This window comes from Oncorhynchus gorbuscha, unplaced genomic scaffold, assembly GCF_021184085.1.
Source record: "Oncorhynchus gorbuscha isolate QuinsamMale2020 ecotype Even-year unplaced genomic scaffold, OgorEven_v1.0 Un_scaffold_3055, whole genome shotgun sequence".
Taxonomy (NCBI): Eukaryota; Metazoa; Chordata; class Actinopteri; order Salmoniformes; family Salmonidae; genus Oncorhynchus; species Oncorhynchus gorbuscha.
The window spans coordinates 15,032-31,297 of NW_025747408.1; the positions used below are offsets into that span (position 1 = coordinate 15,032).

At 43.1% G+C, this 16,266-nt stretch overlaps 2 protein-coding genes across 3 annotated transcripts; both read right to left on the bottom strand.

Moving 5' to 3' along the window:
- Positions 1-82: 82 nt before the first annotated feature.
- LOC124027270 (partitioning defective 6 homolog gamma-like) lies at positions 83-4,248 on the bottom strand. Its single transcript, XM_046339733.1, has 3 exons — positions 3,943-4,248; positions 3,204-3,426; positions 83-2,284 (listed from the first exon to the last, which is right to left on the bottom strand). Exons 1-3 carry the CDS (start codon positions 4,009-4,011, stop codon positions 1,251-1,253), a joined length of 1,326 nt encoding a protein of 441 aa, XP_046195689.1. The 5' UTR covers positions 4,012-4,248; the 3' UTR covers positions 83-1,250.
- A 651-nt stretch (positions 4,249-4,899) lies between these two features.
- On the bottom strand, positions 4,900-13,512 carry LOC124027266 (putative 2-hydroxyacid dehydrogenase SE_1879). 2 transcript variants are annotated; one of them, XM_046339731.1, is made up of 6 exons: positions 13,362-13,512; positions 12,192-12,570; positions 11,696-11,867; positions 7,872-8,047; positions 7,468-7,564; positions 4,900-5,789 (listed from the first exon to the last, which is right to left on the bottom strand). In XM_046339731.1, exons 1-6 carry the CDS (start codon positions 13,431-13,433, stop codon positions 5,636-5,638), a joined length of 1,050 nt encoding a protein of 349 aa, XP_046195687.1. In that variant the 5' UTR covers positions 13,434-13,512; the 3' UTR covers positions 4,900-5,635. The 2 variants fall into 2 exon arrangements, with proteins under 2 accessions (XP_046195687.1, XP_046195686.1); XM_046339730.1 differs by having other exon boundaries at positions 11,693-11,867.
- Between the last annotated feature and the right edge of the window lie 2,754 nt (positions 13,513-16,266).

Below are 16,266 nucleotides of genomic sequence, written 5' to 3' on the forward strand. Positions count from 1 at the left end.
GACAAAGTCTAATGACACAGTTCATAATGACACAATTCATAATGACTCACAGATGACAAATGCACAGTTCATAATGACACAATTCATAATGACACAGTTCATAATGACACAGTTCATAATGACACAATTCATAATGACACAGTTCATAATGACACAATTCATAATGACACAGTTCATAATGACATTTGGGACACACATAATGGCTTGATATTTTGGTAAGGGGATAGTTAAGGATTTATTCCTCATAAATGGCATTAGACATATTTATTTAACCTTTATTTAACTAGGCAAGTCAGTTAAGAACAAATTCTTATTTACAATGACGGGCCAATTGTGCGCCGCCCTATGGGACTCCCAATCACGGCCGGTTGTGATACAGTCTGGAATCGAACCAGGGTCTGTAGTGACGCCTCTAGTGCTGAGATGCAGTGACTTAGACCGCTGTGCCACTTGGGAGACATAATAAAACCACAACAGTGCTGTAGCTTTAATAATACAATCTCTCTACACAAAGCATCAGCAGTACATGTAAAGGACATCCACATTCACAGTATAACAACAAGTGCCAGAACTGGATTTACTAATAATACATAATGGTGTTTCATGACTATTTCCATATTAAATACTTAGGCGCTCCGCTTTGTGGTTTCAAATGTGCTGAGACACTGACGCTGAGAGGGACAACATTTAAGTGGGTTCAAAAGGTCAGATCCCTGAATTCACAATGTATCATCAACACCCTATTCCCTTTATAGTGCACTACTTGTGACCAGGGTCCAGGTCAAAGCAGTGCGCTATATAGGAAATGGGGTGCCATTTGGGACCCAGCCAATAAGAAGCGTCTCCTCCGTCTCAAGCATTGAAAAGTTATAACAAAGGCTGGCAGTGTCTGTAGCACAGGAGGTTGGTGGCACCTTAATTAGGGAGGACAGGCTCGTGGTAATGGCTGGAGCAGAATGAGTGGAATGGTATCAAATGCATCAAAAAAGGGGTTTAATCAAACACGTGTTTTATACCATTCACTTAATTCTGGCCATTTTTATGTGCCGTCCCCCCCTCCCTGTGGTTTGTAGTGTTCTAGAATCTGACTGTAGAATCACAAGGAGATGACCATTCCATTCTCCCCTCAGCAGCCCCCTGTGGTTTGTAGTGTTCTAGAATCTGACTGTAGAATCACAAGGTGATGACCATTCTGTCCTCCCCTCAGCAGCCCCCTGTGGTTTGTAGTGTTCTAGAATCTGACTGTAGAATCACAAGGTGATGACCATTCCGTCCTCCTCCACCCCTCCCCTCTGTAGCACCAGGCTGCGTCGTAGCTCTGTCCTCAGGGTGAGCAGGCTGCTGTGGTTAAACACACCTCCATTCATCTCCCTGATGGCTGGGCTGCTGCCGTAGTGCTGCTGCAGGGTCAGGTCTCGGTTCAGTCTGAGGTTCAGGTTAGTGAGGCTGGGTTGTGAGTGATAGGAGGTTGAGGAGATGACAGAGTAAGGTCGACGGGGAGGGCGTCGAGTGGATGGCCTAGGAGAAGGCCTAGGACTCTGCTGGGGCTGGGACCAAGCCTGGGAACGGGAGGCTGTGGAGGTGGAGGCACTGGAGCGACGGGATGAGTTTCTGAGTCTTCTCTCAATCACAATGTCCAAGTCCTCGTCGCTCTGCAGCTCGTCATCAGTGAAGCTGTAGGCTCCCACACAGACGGGCATGCTGTGGTAACTCTGACAGATGGGCATGCTGTGGTAACTCTGGTAGTCTAAAGAGCTGACACTGCCTGAGTTTATCCCCGACATCCAGCTGCCGGTACGCACTATGTTATTACGCTGGTTCACCGGCTTCACCGTGATGATAAGATTGTGACTGTTTGCGATCATCATGTCTGTAACCTGGTCTAACACCTTGCCTATCACCTCAATCCCATTCACCTCAAGCACCTGGTCGTTAATGGCCAGCAGCCCTGTGCTCTCAGCCAGGCCTCCAGGGACCAGCCGTGAGATGAAGATCCCAGGTACCTTCTCCAGGCCGTGGGGAGTCACCCTCACAGTAGTCCCATCCCGGATATAGAACCCCAGGGGCCTCTCTGAGCCCTGGCGGTAAAGGCGCACCCGGCGCTGAGATGCGGGCAGGAAATCTGTGTCAATAATGGACGAGATGGGACGGAAGTCCTGCGGCCTGCTGATGTGGACCGTGGGCCTTTTGCGGTTCCCGTCTCCGCGTGGCAGGGGGATCGCTGGCACCTTCCTCCGGCGGGTCACAGTGGCATTGGGGCAGAAGGTATTGTCGTCTACTTCCTCTGTGAAAAGGAAATCTGTCAGTACACGTCTTAAAAAGCAAAACTTGTCAAATGTACTAACTAGTCTAATTCCCATAAGGGCTACAATGCAACTAAACTGATGCATTGTTTGTTTTACTGTGTGGGTCAATGTGGGCAAGAAACAACTTCTGACTTAGCACAACAACCAGGGCATAAATCATACTGTCAACATGCAGAATAGGTTCTGATTCTCTACAAACTATATAAACAGGAGTTCCCGAGGGTACATAAACAGGAGTTCCCGAGGGTACATAAACAGGAGTTCCCGAGGGTACATAAACAGGAGTTCCCGAGGGTACATAAACAGGAGTTCCCGAGGGTACATAAACAGGAGTTCCCGAGGGTACATAAACAGGAGTTCCCGAGGGTACATAAACAGGAGTTCCCGAGGGTACATAAACAGGAGTTCCCGAGGGTACATAAACAGGAGTTCCCGGGGGTACATAAACAGGAGTTCCCGAGGGTACATAAACAGGAGTTCCCGAGGGTACATAAACAGGCGTTCCTGAGGGTACATAAACAAGGGAAACAAATGTAGATAGTCCACCATGTAAAATAAACATACGAAAATAGCAGCGCACAGCAATTACATGAAAATAAACATCAACCCTGGACAACTAAATGACTTCCCCTTCTGCTGCTGGTGGAGACACACATAAACAACCTCCCTGATGCAAACTCTGATAAATCCCGTATGACGAAGGCTTGCAACAAGGATATTTGAATTCCAGTCTCAGCTTTGGATGATATGTTATTGAAGCCTTTCGATGTTACCTGGCTTTTATTACCTTTTTAATGACAGACAACCATAATAACTGGCTTAGTCTTGCATAATTACAGCTAGTTGTGTTTAGGGCTTCAGAGTAAAACAACTGTCTGGTCTGGTCTGGGTGTATACCTTGTCTCTGTATGAAGATCCGCAGTAAGGTAGGAGCAGTGGACACGGCCTTGCAGAAGTTGCCATCGTTATTGATGGGTAGTAGCTCTCCCTGGATATCTGCATAGCCAATGATGACATCAATGCTGGTTAGACGGTGCAGGCGCAGGATGAGCTTGTAGAAATCTTGGAACTCCCCGGGGTTGGAACGGCTAAGGGAAAACCTTCTGAACTCTGCTCCATACTAAAGACACAATGTTTCGGAGAAACTTTGAACGATAAAGAAAATTTGTCCTTTCCATATTTATTAAGACAAATCAAAGCAATTCATTGACGAATGCGCTTTTGATATTGAGTGTCAGCGATGTATTAGGCTACTGGACTAAACTAAGATGATATGGAGCAAATGTATACATGCACCTGTAGATCAGCCAAGGATTGTGAGCAGAACATCTATCTAGCTTATAGCCATAATATTGGCTATTACATATGCAGGTAATAACACATTACTAAAATATAATGTTATGACAGGTAAAACTGAAATGAATGGGTGAATGGACAACCATTGGTGGTAAACAGATTATTTCATACCATAAAAGCATAAACGCATTTTTGGTTGTAGGACTATATATAATTTTAGTCAAGGACCGTTATTTTTCCATTTATCGGGAGCACATTGCGCAGCTAGACAGCATCCTCTCCAAATGGAACAATAGTCAGCCCATAAAACAGGATGCCCAACTCCCGCGCGGCTACTTACTTTGCTTTTCACTTCCACTGTCGCACGATACTGCAAAGAAGACTGCGATTTACTTAAACTCCGATTCATTTTCGTATTCTTCAGAACCCCACTGGGTTCTGTGTGGGTTGTAGACTACTACGTCTGTGGGTTCAGTTTGATCCACTGTCTGCTGCCTGTGCGTAAAGTTACGCTTCTTCATACAAAGCCGTTTTCCCGTACTTCTGCTAGTAGTTACTGCTTTCTTCTGTCACATAAAAACAACTGTGTTGTTCCCCGCTGACTGGTGCGGGACCGGGGCCGACGGATTGGGTAAAGTTAACCATCATGACATCACCGCCCCCATCCTTTCCATAGCTTCCCTCTCCTCTCCACCAGAGGACGCAGTTTCTTCTCTTAAGTGCTGTAGGGATGGATTACATTGGACTACTAAATATCTTATAACTTTGCTTCAGATTTACTAAATATTTATAACATTTGATGTTTATATTTGTGACGCATTAATACACAACAAAAAACACAGGTGTGTCAAGTTGTTTATTTTGCAGTTAGAAATACAGTGACACTGCTGCATTGTGGTGGCTAAGTCTCAATACTAAATATCTCATTTTCCTCCTCTCCTTTCCTTCATCCCCGCAGGATAGATTTACCCCATCGTCCTCCTTCCTTCCACATTCTGCTAGATCAATGATGGTGGAAGTTAGGACCCTCTAAGGCAGGTCTTCTACAACAATGGTTCCCAAACTGAGAGGTCGGCAGGGGGAGGGAGGGGGTCCCCCAATTATTATTATTATTTATTTTTTTTTAAAGGAATTCAGTCTGGCTTTAAACTTACTTTTGAAAGTTGTAATAGTAGAATGCACAAGGTGCAATTCTGAAATTGGGTCACATCAGTGTGATTGCAGACCTTAATAGCTATGCATGTATAACTGGTCTGAAATGTCCAAATCAACTAGCCCATGTCAGCTAACGTTTTTATTTTATTTTTTAGCCCATAGATATTGTGGTCATTTTTTTATCACACAAATATCACATGTATACACATTAGACAAGGCAAAATGTATGGAATTGCAAGAATATTTTTGCTTTAAAACTGCAACATTTGATTTGCACCCCTTGACAAAATGTGTTGAATTGCAGGAAATAAGCTTTAAACCTGCAAAATTCTCTCCACCAACAAGAAGGGTGTGAACAGTTTGTGTCAGGAACACTGCTTGTGCCCATAGAAATAGACATGGCGCCGGATGTTCCCCAATGCTGGAAGGGGGGCACCCCGACGACCCCGGAGGGCCGCACTGAATGTGTTGTATTTCCTTGCCGTCAAAATGTGAGAAAAAAAATAGTCCTTTATCCATCATTTTAGAAATTTGCTCCCTGACTGTGTAGCTCTAATTTCGGGGATTATTAGCGAGCTGGACACAGTCAAGATACTGCATGAATGTTTCCTAAATATTTGAGGCCACTCGAACCACCCATGGGCCAGATTGGACCCCCTCGTGTGCGGGGCCGTATGTTTGACACCCCTGCTCTAAGGCATGGCAGCTAGTTAAAACTGGCATGGAGGGTCCAGGGTGATTCCTGAGGAATAGGGGGAAGTTGCCCCTAGATGCCGATTTTGGTTTTAAATTTTGCATTTTGCCCACTAATGGTTCAGGTTAGGATTGGGGGAATAGAAACTGATCCTAGATCTGTACCTAGAGGAAACTTCTCTGACCTACACCTTGACCTCATCAGGAGGATGGTTCCCTCCTAGTACTGCCAGGGCGTTGGTCACCATCTTCTCCACCATTATCTGCATCGTCTCAACGGAGTTGGTCCCTATGTGGGGCAGGATGATGACGTTTGGAAGAGCAGCAAGGGGGTGGCCTCTGTCCAGGAAAAAATCAACAGAAATGTGTTATTTGAGGGTTATACAAGTGCCTAAAGAAAGTCTTTTCAAAAATGTAACAAGGCCACTCAGGAACCTTCACTATCTTCTTGGTAGATTTGGCTTTGTGTTGTAGGTTATTGTTCTGCCGAAGCAGGTTTTCATCTAGGATTGTGCTTAGCTCCATCCTGCTTTTTTTCATCCTGAAAAACACCCCGTCTTTGCCAATGTCAAACATACCCACACCAAGCTTGAAAATAAAGAGGCAGTTACTCAGTGATGTGTTGGATTTGCCCCAAACATAAAGCTTTGCATTTAGGCCAAAAAAGTGTATTCCTTTGCCATGTTTGAGTTTTTTTTACAGTATTATTTTAGTGCCTTTATCCATACATATACTGTATATGAATGTTTTGGGAAAAAATGTATTCTGTATATTTGTATTCGTCTTTTCACTCTGTCGTTTAGGTTATTGTGGGGTCACTACAATGTTGTTGATCCATCCTCCGTTTTCTCCCATGACAGCCACTAAGCTCTGTAGCTGTTTTCAAATCCCCAATGGCCTCATGGTGACATTCCTAAGAAGTTTCCTTCCTGTCCTGCAGCTCAGTTCAGAAGGACGACTGCATCTTTCATGTGTTTGGGTGATTTAATACATCATCCACAGCATATTTATTAACTTGACTAAGATATATTCAATGTCCGATTTGTTATTGTTACCCATCTACCAATCACTGGTTCAGGGTATCAGTCTAACATTGGTAAGGGTTTAGGGTATCAGTCTAACATTGGTAGGGGTTCTTGGTATCAGTCTAACATTGGTAGGGGTTTAGGGTATCAGTCTAACATTGGTAGGGGTTTAGGGTATCAGTCTAACATTGGTAGGGGTTTAGGGTATCAGTCTAACATTGGTAGGGGTTTAGGGTATCAGTCTAACATTGGTAGGGGTTTGGGGTATCAGTCTAACATTGGTAGGGGTTCTTGGTATCTGTCTAACATTGGTAGGGGTTTAGGGTATCAGTCTAACATTGGTAGGGGTTTAGGGTATCAGTCTAACATTGGTAGGGGTTTAGGGTATCAGTCTAACATTGGTAGGGGTTTAGGGTATCAGTCTAACATTGGTAGGGGTTTAGGGTATCAGTCTAACATTGGTAGGGGTTTAGGGTATCAGTCTAACATTGGTAGGGGTTTAGGGTATCAGTTTAACATTGGTAGGGGTTTAGGGTATCAGTCTAACATTGGTAGGGGTTTAGGGTATCAGTCTAACATTGGTAGGGGTTCTTGGTATCAGTCTAACATTGGTAGGGGTTTAGGGTATCAGTCTAACATTGGTAGGGGTTTAGGGTATCAGTCTAACATTGGTAGGGGTTTAGGGTATCAGTCTAACATTGGCAGGGGTTTAGGGTATCAGTCTAACATTGGTAGGGGGTATCAGTCTAACATTGGTAGGGGTTCATGGTATCAGTCTAACATTGGTAGGGGTTCATGGTATCAGTCTAACATTGGTAGGGGTTTAGGGTATCAGTCTAACATTGGTAGGGGTTTAGGGTATCAGTTTAACATTGGTAGAGGGTTTAGGGTATCAGTCTAACATTGGTAGGGGTTTAGGGTATCAGTCTAACATTGGTAGGGGTTCATGGTATCAGTCTAACATTGGTAGGGGTTTAGGGTATCAGTCTAACATTGGTAGGGGTTCAGGATAAGTCACATCCAGTGCAGCGGCTCGGATCACTTTCTTCTGGAGTGCTTCCACCAACGCATCTTGGTCTACAACGAGGCCTGTGAAAACAAATGCTCCAATGTTAATTACATTTGTTATGGCGAGTTAAGAGTCTGATCACAATAACTTTAGGTTGAATCTAACTTTAGGTCCTTGTGTGTGGCTCACATTTTGTACAATGCTCTAATTTACATCAATGCATGATTTACGTGGAAGTCGTCATTTCTTCCGCCCATAGATCTCAGGTCAGGATTTAGTCTTATGTGTGTCAGGTCCATAGATATAGAATCACTGACTTACTGCTACGGGGACACTCATAATGACCTGTATGGGGAGGGCTATTCTAACTCTATGGTCTGGTCATACCTCTACTGATGTTGATGAGAGTGCTGGTAGGTTTCATCATGGCTAGTTCCTTGGCACCGATCAGTTTCTGGGTGGCAGGTGACAGGTTCACCACCACCATCACAAAGTCTGACTGCTGGAGCAGATCCTCCATGTTGGCACAGTACATCGCTCCCACTGCTCTCTCTTCCTCTTTCCTGGAAAGAAAGACAATACAAGTAAAGAAACCACAATCACATTGTCTTTAGAATAAATTAAAGATGACAAAAGTCTGTTTGGGCACTGAGTCTGTGTTACAGTGAGTTTAGAGTTAAAATCCTCATTTAGTTTGAATAAGTAAATGAATAGTAAATTAATGAACAGGGTGAATGTGTAGCTTTCAGAATCACACAGCAGACCAATGTCTAAACCTAAACCTTAACCAGCCATACTACTGTCTAGATTGAGACCACAGCCATACTACTGTCTAGATTGAGACCACAGCCATTCTACTGTCTAGATTGAGACCACAGCCATTCTACTGTCTAGATTGAGACCACAGCCATTCTACTGTCTAGATTGAGACCACAGCCATTCTACTGTCTAGATTGAGACCACAGCCATACTACTGTCTAGATTGAGACCACAGCCATTCTACTGTCTAGATCTACTACTGTCTAGATTGAGACCACAGCCATACTACTGTCTAGATTGAGACCACAGCCATTCTACTGTCTAGATTGAGACCACAGCCATACTACTGTCTAGATTGAGACCACAGCCATACTACTGTCTAGATTGAGACCACAGCCATACTACTGTCTAGATTGAGACCACAGCCATACTACTGTCTAGATTGAGACCACAGCCATACTACTGTCTAGATTGAGACCACAGCCATACTACTGTCTAGATTGAGACCACAGCCATACTACTGTCTAGATTGAGACCACAGCCATTCTACTGTCTAGATTGAGACCACAGCCATTCTACTGTCTAGATTGAGACCACAGCCATACTACTGTCTAGATTGAGACCACAACCATACTGTCTAGACCACAGCCATACTACTGTCTAGATTGAGACCACAGCCATACTACTGTCTAGATTGAGACCACAGCCATACTACTGTCTAGATTGAGACCACAGCCATACTACTGTCTAGATTGAGACCACAGCCATACTACTGTCTAGATTGAGACCACAGCCATACTACTGTCTAGATTGAGACCACAGCCATACTACTGTCTAGATTGAGACCACAGCCATACTACTGTCTAGATTGAGACCACAGCCATACTACTGTCTAGATTGAGACCACAGCCATTCTACTGTCTAGATTGAGACCACAGCCATACTACTGTCTAGATTGAGACCACAGCCATACTACTGTCTACCACAGCCATACTACTGTCTAGATTGAGACCACAGCCATACTACTGTCTAGATTGAGACCACAGCCATACTACTGTCTAGATTGAGACCACAGCCATTCTACTGTCTAGATTGAGACCACAGCCATACTACTGTCTAGATTGAGACCACAGCCATACTACTGTCTAGATTGAGACCACTACTGTCTAGATTGAGACCACAGCCATTCTACTGTCTAGATTGAGACCACAGCCATTCTACTGTCTAGATTGAGACCACAGCCATTCTACTGTCTAGATTGAGACCACAGCCATTCTACTGTCTAGATTGAGACCACAGCCATACTACTGTCTAGATTGAGACCACAGCCATACTACTGTCTAGATTGAGACCACAGCCATACTACTGTCTAGATTGAGACCACAACCATACTACTGTCTAGATTGAGACCACAGCCATACTACTGTCTAGATTGAGACCACAGCCATACTACTGTCTAGATTGAGACCACAGCCATACTACTGTCTAGATTGAGACCACAGCCATACTACTGTCTAGATTGAGACCACAGCCATACTACTGTCTAGATTGAGACCACAGCCATTCTACTGTCTAGATTGAGACCACAACCATACTACTGTCTAGATTGAGACCACAGCCATTCTACTGTCTAGATTGAGACCACAGCCATACTACTGTCTAGATTGAGACCACAGCCATACTACTGTCTAGATTGAGACCACAGCCATACTACTGTCTAACGTCCTGCTGATTTAATTTGACCAGCATTTGATGTACAGTGCCTTGCGAAAGTATTCGGCCCCCTTGAACTTTGCGACCTTTTGCCACATTTCAGGCTTCAAACATAAAGATATAAAACTGTATTTTTTTGTGAAGAATCAACAACAAGTGGGACACAATCATGAAGTGGAACGACATTTATTGGATATTTCAAACTTTTTTAACAAATCAAAAACTGAAAAATTGGGCATGCAAAATTATTCAGCCCCTTTACTTTCAGTGCAGCAAACTCTCTCCAGAAGTTCAGTGAGGTTCTCTGAATGATCCAATGTTGACCTAAATGACTAATGATGATCAATACAATCCACCTGTGTGTAATCAAGTCTCCGTATAAATGCACCTGCACTGTGATAGTCTCAGAGGTCCGTAAAAAGCGCAGAGAGCATCATGAAGAACAAGGAACACACCAGGCAGGTCCGAGATACTGTTGTGAAGAAGTTTAAAGCCGGATTTGGATACAAAAAGATTTCCCAAGCTTTAAACAGCCCAAGGAGCACTGTGCAAGCGATAATATTGAAATGGAAGGAGTATCAGACCACTGCAAATCTACCAAGACCTGGCCGTCCCTCTAAACTTTCAGCTCATACAAGGAGAAGACTGATCAGAGATGCAGCCAAGAGGCCCATGATCACTCTGGATGAACTGCAGAGATCTACAGCTGAGGTGGGAGACTCTGTCCATAGGACAACAATCAGTCGTATATTGCACAAATCTGGCCTTTATGGAAGAGTGGCAAGAAGAAAACCATTTCTTAAAGATATCCATAAAAAGTGTTGTTTAAAGTTTGCCACAAGCCACCTGGGAGACACACCAAACATGTGGAAGAAGGTGCTCTGGTCAGATGAAACCAAAATTGAACTTTTTGCAACAATGCAAAACGTTATGTTTGGCGTAAAGCAACACAGCTCATCACCCTGAACACACCATCCCCACTGTCAAACATGGTGGTGGCAGCATCATGGTTTGGGCCTGCTTTTCTTCAGCAGGGACAGGGAAGATGGTTAAAATTGATGGGAAGATGGATGGAGCCAAATACAGGACCATTCTGGAAGAAAACCTGATGGAGTCTACAAAAGACCTGAGGCTGGGAAGGAGATTTGTCTTCCAACAAGACAATGATCCAAAACATAAAGCAAAATCTACAATGGAATGGTTGAAAAATAAACATATCCAGGTGTTAGAATGGCCAAGTCAAAGTCCAGACCTGAATCCAATCGAGAATCTGTGGAAAGAACTGAAAACTGCTGTTCACAAATGCTCTCCATCCAATCTCACTGAGCTCGAGCTGTTTTGCAAGGAGGAATGGGAAAAAATGTCAGTCTCTCGATGTGCAAAACTGATAGAGACATACCCCAAGCGACTTACAGCTGTAATCGCAGCAAAAGGTGACGCTACAAAGTATTAACTTAAGGGGGCTGAATAATTTTGCACGCCCAATTTTTCAGTTTTTGATTTGTTAAAAAAGTTTGAAATATCCAATAAATGTCGTTCCACTTCATGATTGTGTCCCACTTGTTGTTGATTCTTCACAAGAAAATACAGTTTTATATCTTTATGTTTGAAGCCTGAAATGTGGCAAAAGGTCGCAAAGTTCAAGGGGGCCGAATACTTTCGCAAGGCACTGTACTTTGGATGTAAGGTGTCTTTGAGTGTGTTTGGAAACTATGTCAAATCAAAAGTATTATTACCACCTGCGGTTCCTGTTATGATAGAGGATCTTCATATCAAACGCCTGGGCCCTCCTGGCCACCTTGTATCCTATCCTCCCCATACCGATGATGCCCAGGGTGGCCCCGCTGACATCCATACCCATGGAGCTCTCTAGCAAGTCCTCATTGTTGTGGGTTAGGGTGTAATGGTGACCTGTAGGAATATGATAAGCAATAGAAGGGGTTTCATTCTGTCACTTTATGGCCGGGTTCCCCCGGAAACAGATTAAGACTAGTCCTGGATTAAAAAGCACTTTCAATAGAGATTCTTCATTGAGCATTTAATTCTTTTATTTTACCCCTTTACGGACCCTGGGCGCGAACCCAGGGTCTCTGGTGGCACAGTTGGCGCTGCAGTACAGCGCCCTTAACCATTGCGCCACCCGGGAGGCCTGAGCATTCTTCTTAATCCAGAACTAGACTTCATCTGTGTATGGGAAACGACTAACTCTGAGATTCTGACATACAGTAGGCCTACCTTCGACGATCTTCCTTGCAGACGCCAGCATCAAACCCATCCCGATGTCGGCAGTGGCGTTGTCAACAACATGAGGGGTGTTGCACACCTTCACCCCAAAGCTGTTGATCATGGGTATGTCCAGATGGTTCACTCCCACCCCTCCGTTAACCACCACCTTGAGGTTAGGCAGAGACTGCATCAGACCCCTGTCAACTTTCAGGGCAACGCCCCATACAAACACTGCTTTGACCTGTTCTGACAGATTCTTCTGGTCTAGCAGGAATGTCTCGTATGGGATAATGGTGAAGTGTTTCTCGACAACAGGTGCAAAGCATTTGTAGATGCCTCCAGGTGCTCCGAAGGTAGTGGCCAGTATGCAGGGCTTCTCCATGTTGATCTGAACGAGAATAAATCAACCATAGCATTTGAATGATTCTATTTATATTCTATATATATATATACAGTGCCTTGTGAAAGTATTCGGCCCCCTTGAACTTTGCGACCTTTTGCCACATTTCAGGCTTCAAACATAAAGATATAAAACTGTATTTTTTTGTGAAGAATCAACAACAAGTGGGACACAATCATGAAGTGGAACGACATTTATTGGATATTTCAAACTTTTTTAACAAATCAAAAACTGAAAAATTGGGCGTGCAAAATTATTGAAATATCCAATAAATGTCGTTCCACTTCATGATTGTGTCCCACTTGTTGTTGATTCTTCACAAAAAATACAGTTTTATATCTTTATGTTTTGAAGCCTGAAATGTGGCAAAAGGTCGCAAAGTTCAAGGGGCCCGAATACTTTCGCAAGGCACTGTATATATTCTAATCATTCTATTTCAATGGCATACAACATAACGTTTATGGAACAATAAACGGAGAAGAACGCTTTGGATATCACTATAATCGTCAACTGTTTTCACAATTGTTTCAAAATGTAGAACAATACAATAGAGTAGGCATTTCAGATTGTAAATGCATTCTAACCGATTCTAATTTTCCAGAAGATCATTCACTGTTTAAGTAAACCTTCTTCAGGTTTAACGGTCAATCTACTGTATGTCGAGATTCGTCTGCAACAGTCCGCTATCAAAGCTCAGAAGTCACTACGTAAACAAAATAGTCGAAAGAAAAATTTTCTTCGTCAAGACATGATCATAAAAGTATATTTAACTTCCTTACCAGTTGGGATATTGTGCGCGTTCCTCCAAATGACAGCAGTGGAGTCTTCAATCTGTGTATCAAATGGAACATGTCATGTCTGTCTGACGGCCAGGCGCGATGAATCAACTACCGTTTCACCGATGAAAGGATGCTTTAGTCTGTGAAATATTCACAGGGCTCTGTACAACATGCCAATGGGAAGAAGACAAACATTAATCCACTAACCCACTCTGTCCTACATAACAGAGTATATAGCGACAGATAATAAACTCAAGAGAGATCGAGTTCTAAAACTTCTCTAAAACCTCATTCAAACTGTGTGTGGTATACCTTAGAGGTTTACAATTTGACTTCATGTCATGTTTAAGTCTAAAACATCTACATCAGACTGTCCTAAAAAATAATCAGACTGTCCTACATCATCATCATCATCAGACTGTCCTAAAACATTAGCATCGGACTGTCCTAAAACAACAGCAGACTGTCCTAAAACATCAATATCAGACTGTCCTAAAACATCAACACAGACTGTGTGTGTGTGTGTGTGTGTGTGTGTGTGTGTGTGTGTGTGTGTGTGTGTGTGTGTGTGTGTGTGTGTGTGTGTGTGTGTGTGTGTGTGTGTGTGTGTGTGTGTGTGTGTGTGTGTGTGTGCGTGCATGTGCGTGTGCGCGCGCGCGTGCGTGTGTGCGTGTGTGTGCTAGTTTCATGAGAATCAGAGTTTGCATTTGTATTTATTTGTTTACTTGTAATGACCAAGATGACTAAAAGTAAATCCAGTTTCAGTAAGCCTGTCCATATGTCCAGCAGGGGGAATAATACACACGTCCCACAGAGCTCGAGATCTGCCTCATTCATTTCTAATGATCAGCTAGTATTGCTCTGGTCATGTTATACTGCCCTTCCTTACTTTAACAAGAATGAATGAAGCCTTTGGAGGTTGACTACCAGATCATTTGTCAACTCAAGTCTAAACACCAGTTCACATGATTGTAATGAGGGGTCCACCTTGGCCTACACACCTGAAATCAAGTCGTCATGACAAACGTCACCAACCATCCACACACACACACACACACACACACACACACACACACACACACACACACACACACACACACACACACACACACACACACACACACACACACACACACACACACACACACACACACACACACACACACACACACACACACACTTTAAATACACCAGTGAAACCATTAGAATGTGAATATAGACATTAATAGTCTACAACCTCCCCCTTTCATTCCTCATTCACAGTCTATCAGTAGGCTCTCTGTTTCTAATGTAGAAATGTAAACTAAGGTCCTCATTCACAGTCTAACAGTAGGCTCTCTGTTTCTAATGTAGAAATGTAAACTAAGGTCCTCATTCACAGTCTAACAGTAGGCTCTCTGTTTCTAATGTAGAAATGTAAAGTAAGGTCCTCATTCACAGTCTAACAGTAGGCTCTCTGTTTCTAATGTAGAAATGTAAAGTAAGGTCCTCATTCACAGTCTAACAGTAGGCTCTCTGTTTCTAATGTAGAAATGTAAAGTAAGGTCCTCATTCACAGTCTATCAGTAGGCTCTCTGTTTCTAATTTAGAAATGTAAACTAAGGTCCTCATTCACAGTCTAACAGTAGGCTCTCTGTTTCTAATTTAGAAATGTAAAGTAAGGTCCTCATTCACAGTCTAACAGTAGGCTCTCTGTTTGTAATGTAGAAATGTAAAGTAAGGTCCTCATTCACAGTCTAACAGTAGGCTCTCTGTTTCTAATTTAGAAATGTAAAGTAAGGTCCTCATTTAGACAGGCTTTGAGGACAGTTCTTTAGCATTGTCTCATTCATTTCTAATGATCAGCTAAATGTCAGGTAATTCCTCTGGTCACAGTTAACAGTAGGCTTCCTGTTTCTAACAACAATGAATGACTGACTGATTTACTGAGTGAATGACTGAATGAATGACTGACTAAACAACTGAATGAATGACTGTTTAAATATTAGACTTGACTAAAATAAATATTTTCTTAACTCTATTTTCTCTAAAACTGCATTGTTGGTTAAGGGTTTGTAAGTAATTTTAAGGTAAGGTACCTGTTGTATTCACAGTCAAATAAAAGTTTGAGGAATGACTGTCTTCTTTTTCAAATGATGAACTCATTTCCGTTAACCTGTTTGGGCCCTTGTGCCTCATTACCTAACATGCCATGTACAATCTTTTGGCTCTCTGTTTGCTATTCCTATCAATGTTTATTTGCCTTCATGGATTTTAAAGGAAATGATTTGAGTATGGAAACGTTCTCTAGCAAATGTTGCCCCAATCCTATTTTAAACCCCTGATCAGTGAAGAATGTCAGGTGCACACTCCTGGAAGTGCATGTTATACTGCAACCATTCAGAAGTTTAACAGCAATTCTCTAATGACTGACTTTTACTGAGTCTGAATGAATGCTTCAGTGAATGACTGACTTGGCTAAAATAAATATTTTCTTAACTCAGTCACCCCTGTGTCTTAATTAATGCAGGTGTCCAATGCCCCCTATGGTCTTCTAGGCTTGGTCCCTGAAGGACTGTTTGTAGACAGACAGTAAAGACCCTGTCAGTATAGTCAGGTCCCAGATGTTAGCCCTGAAGGACTGTGTCTGTAGACAGACAGTAAAGACCCTGTCAGTATAGTCAGGTCCCAGATGTTAGCCCTGAAGGACTGTTTGTAGACAGACAGTATAGACCCTGTCAGTATAGTCAGGTCCCAGATGTTAGCCCTGAAGGACTGTGTCTGTAGACAGACAGTAAAGGCCCTGACATTCCTAGTCAGGCCCCAGATTTATTTGCCCTGAAGGACTGTTTGTAGACAGACAGTAAATGATTTGTCAGTCAGGTCCCAGATGTTAGCCCTGAAGGACTGTGTCTGTAGACAGACA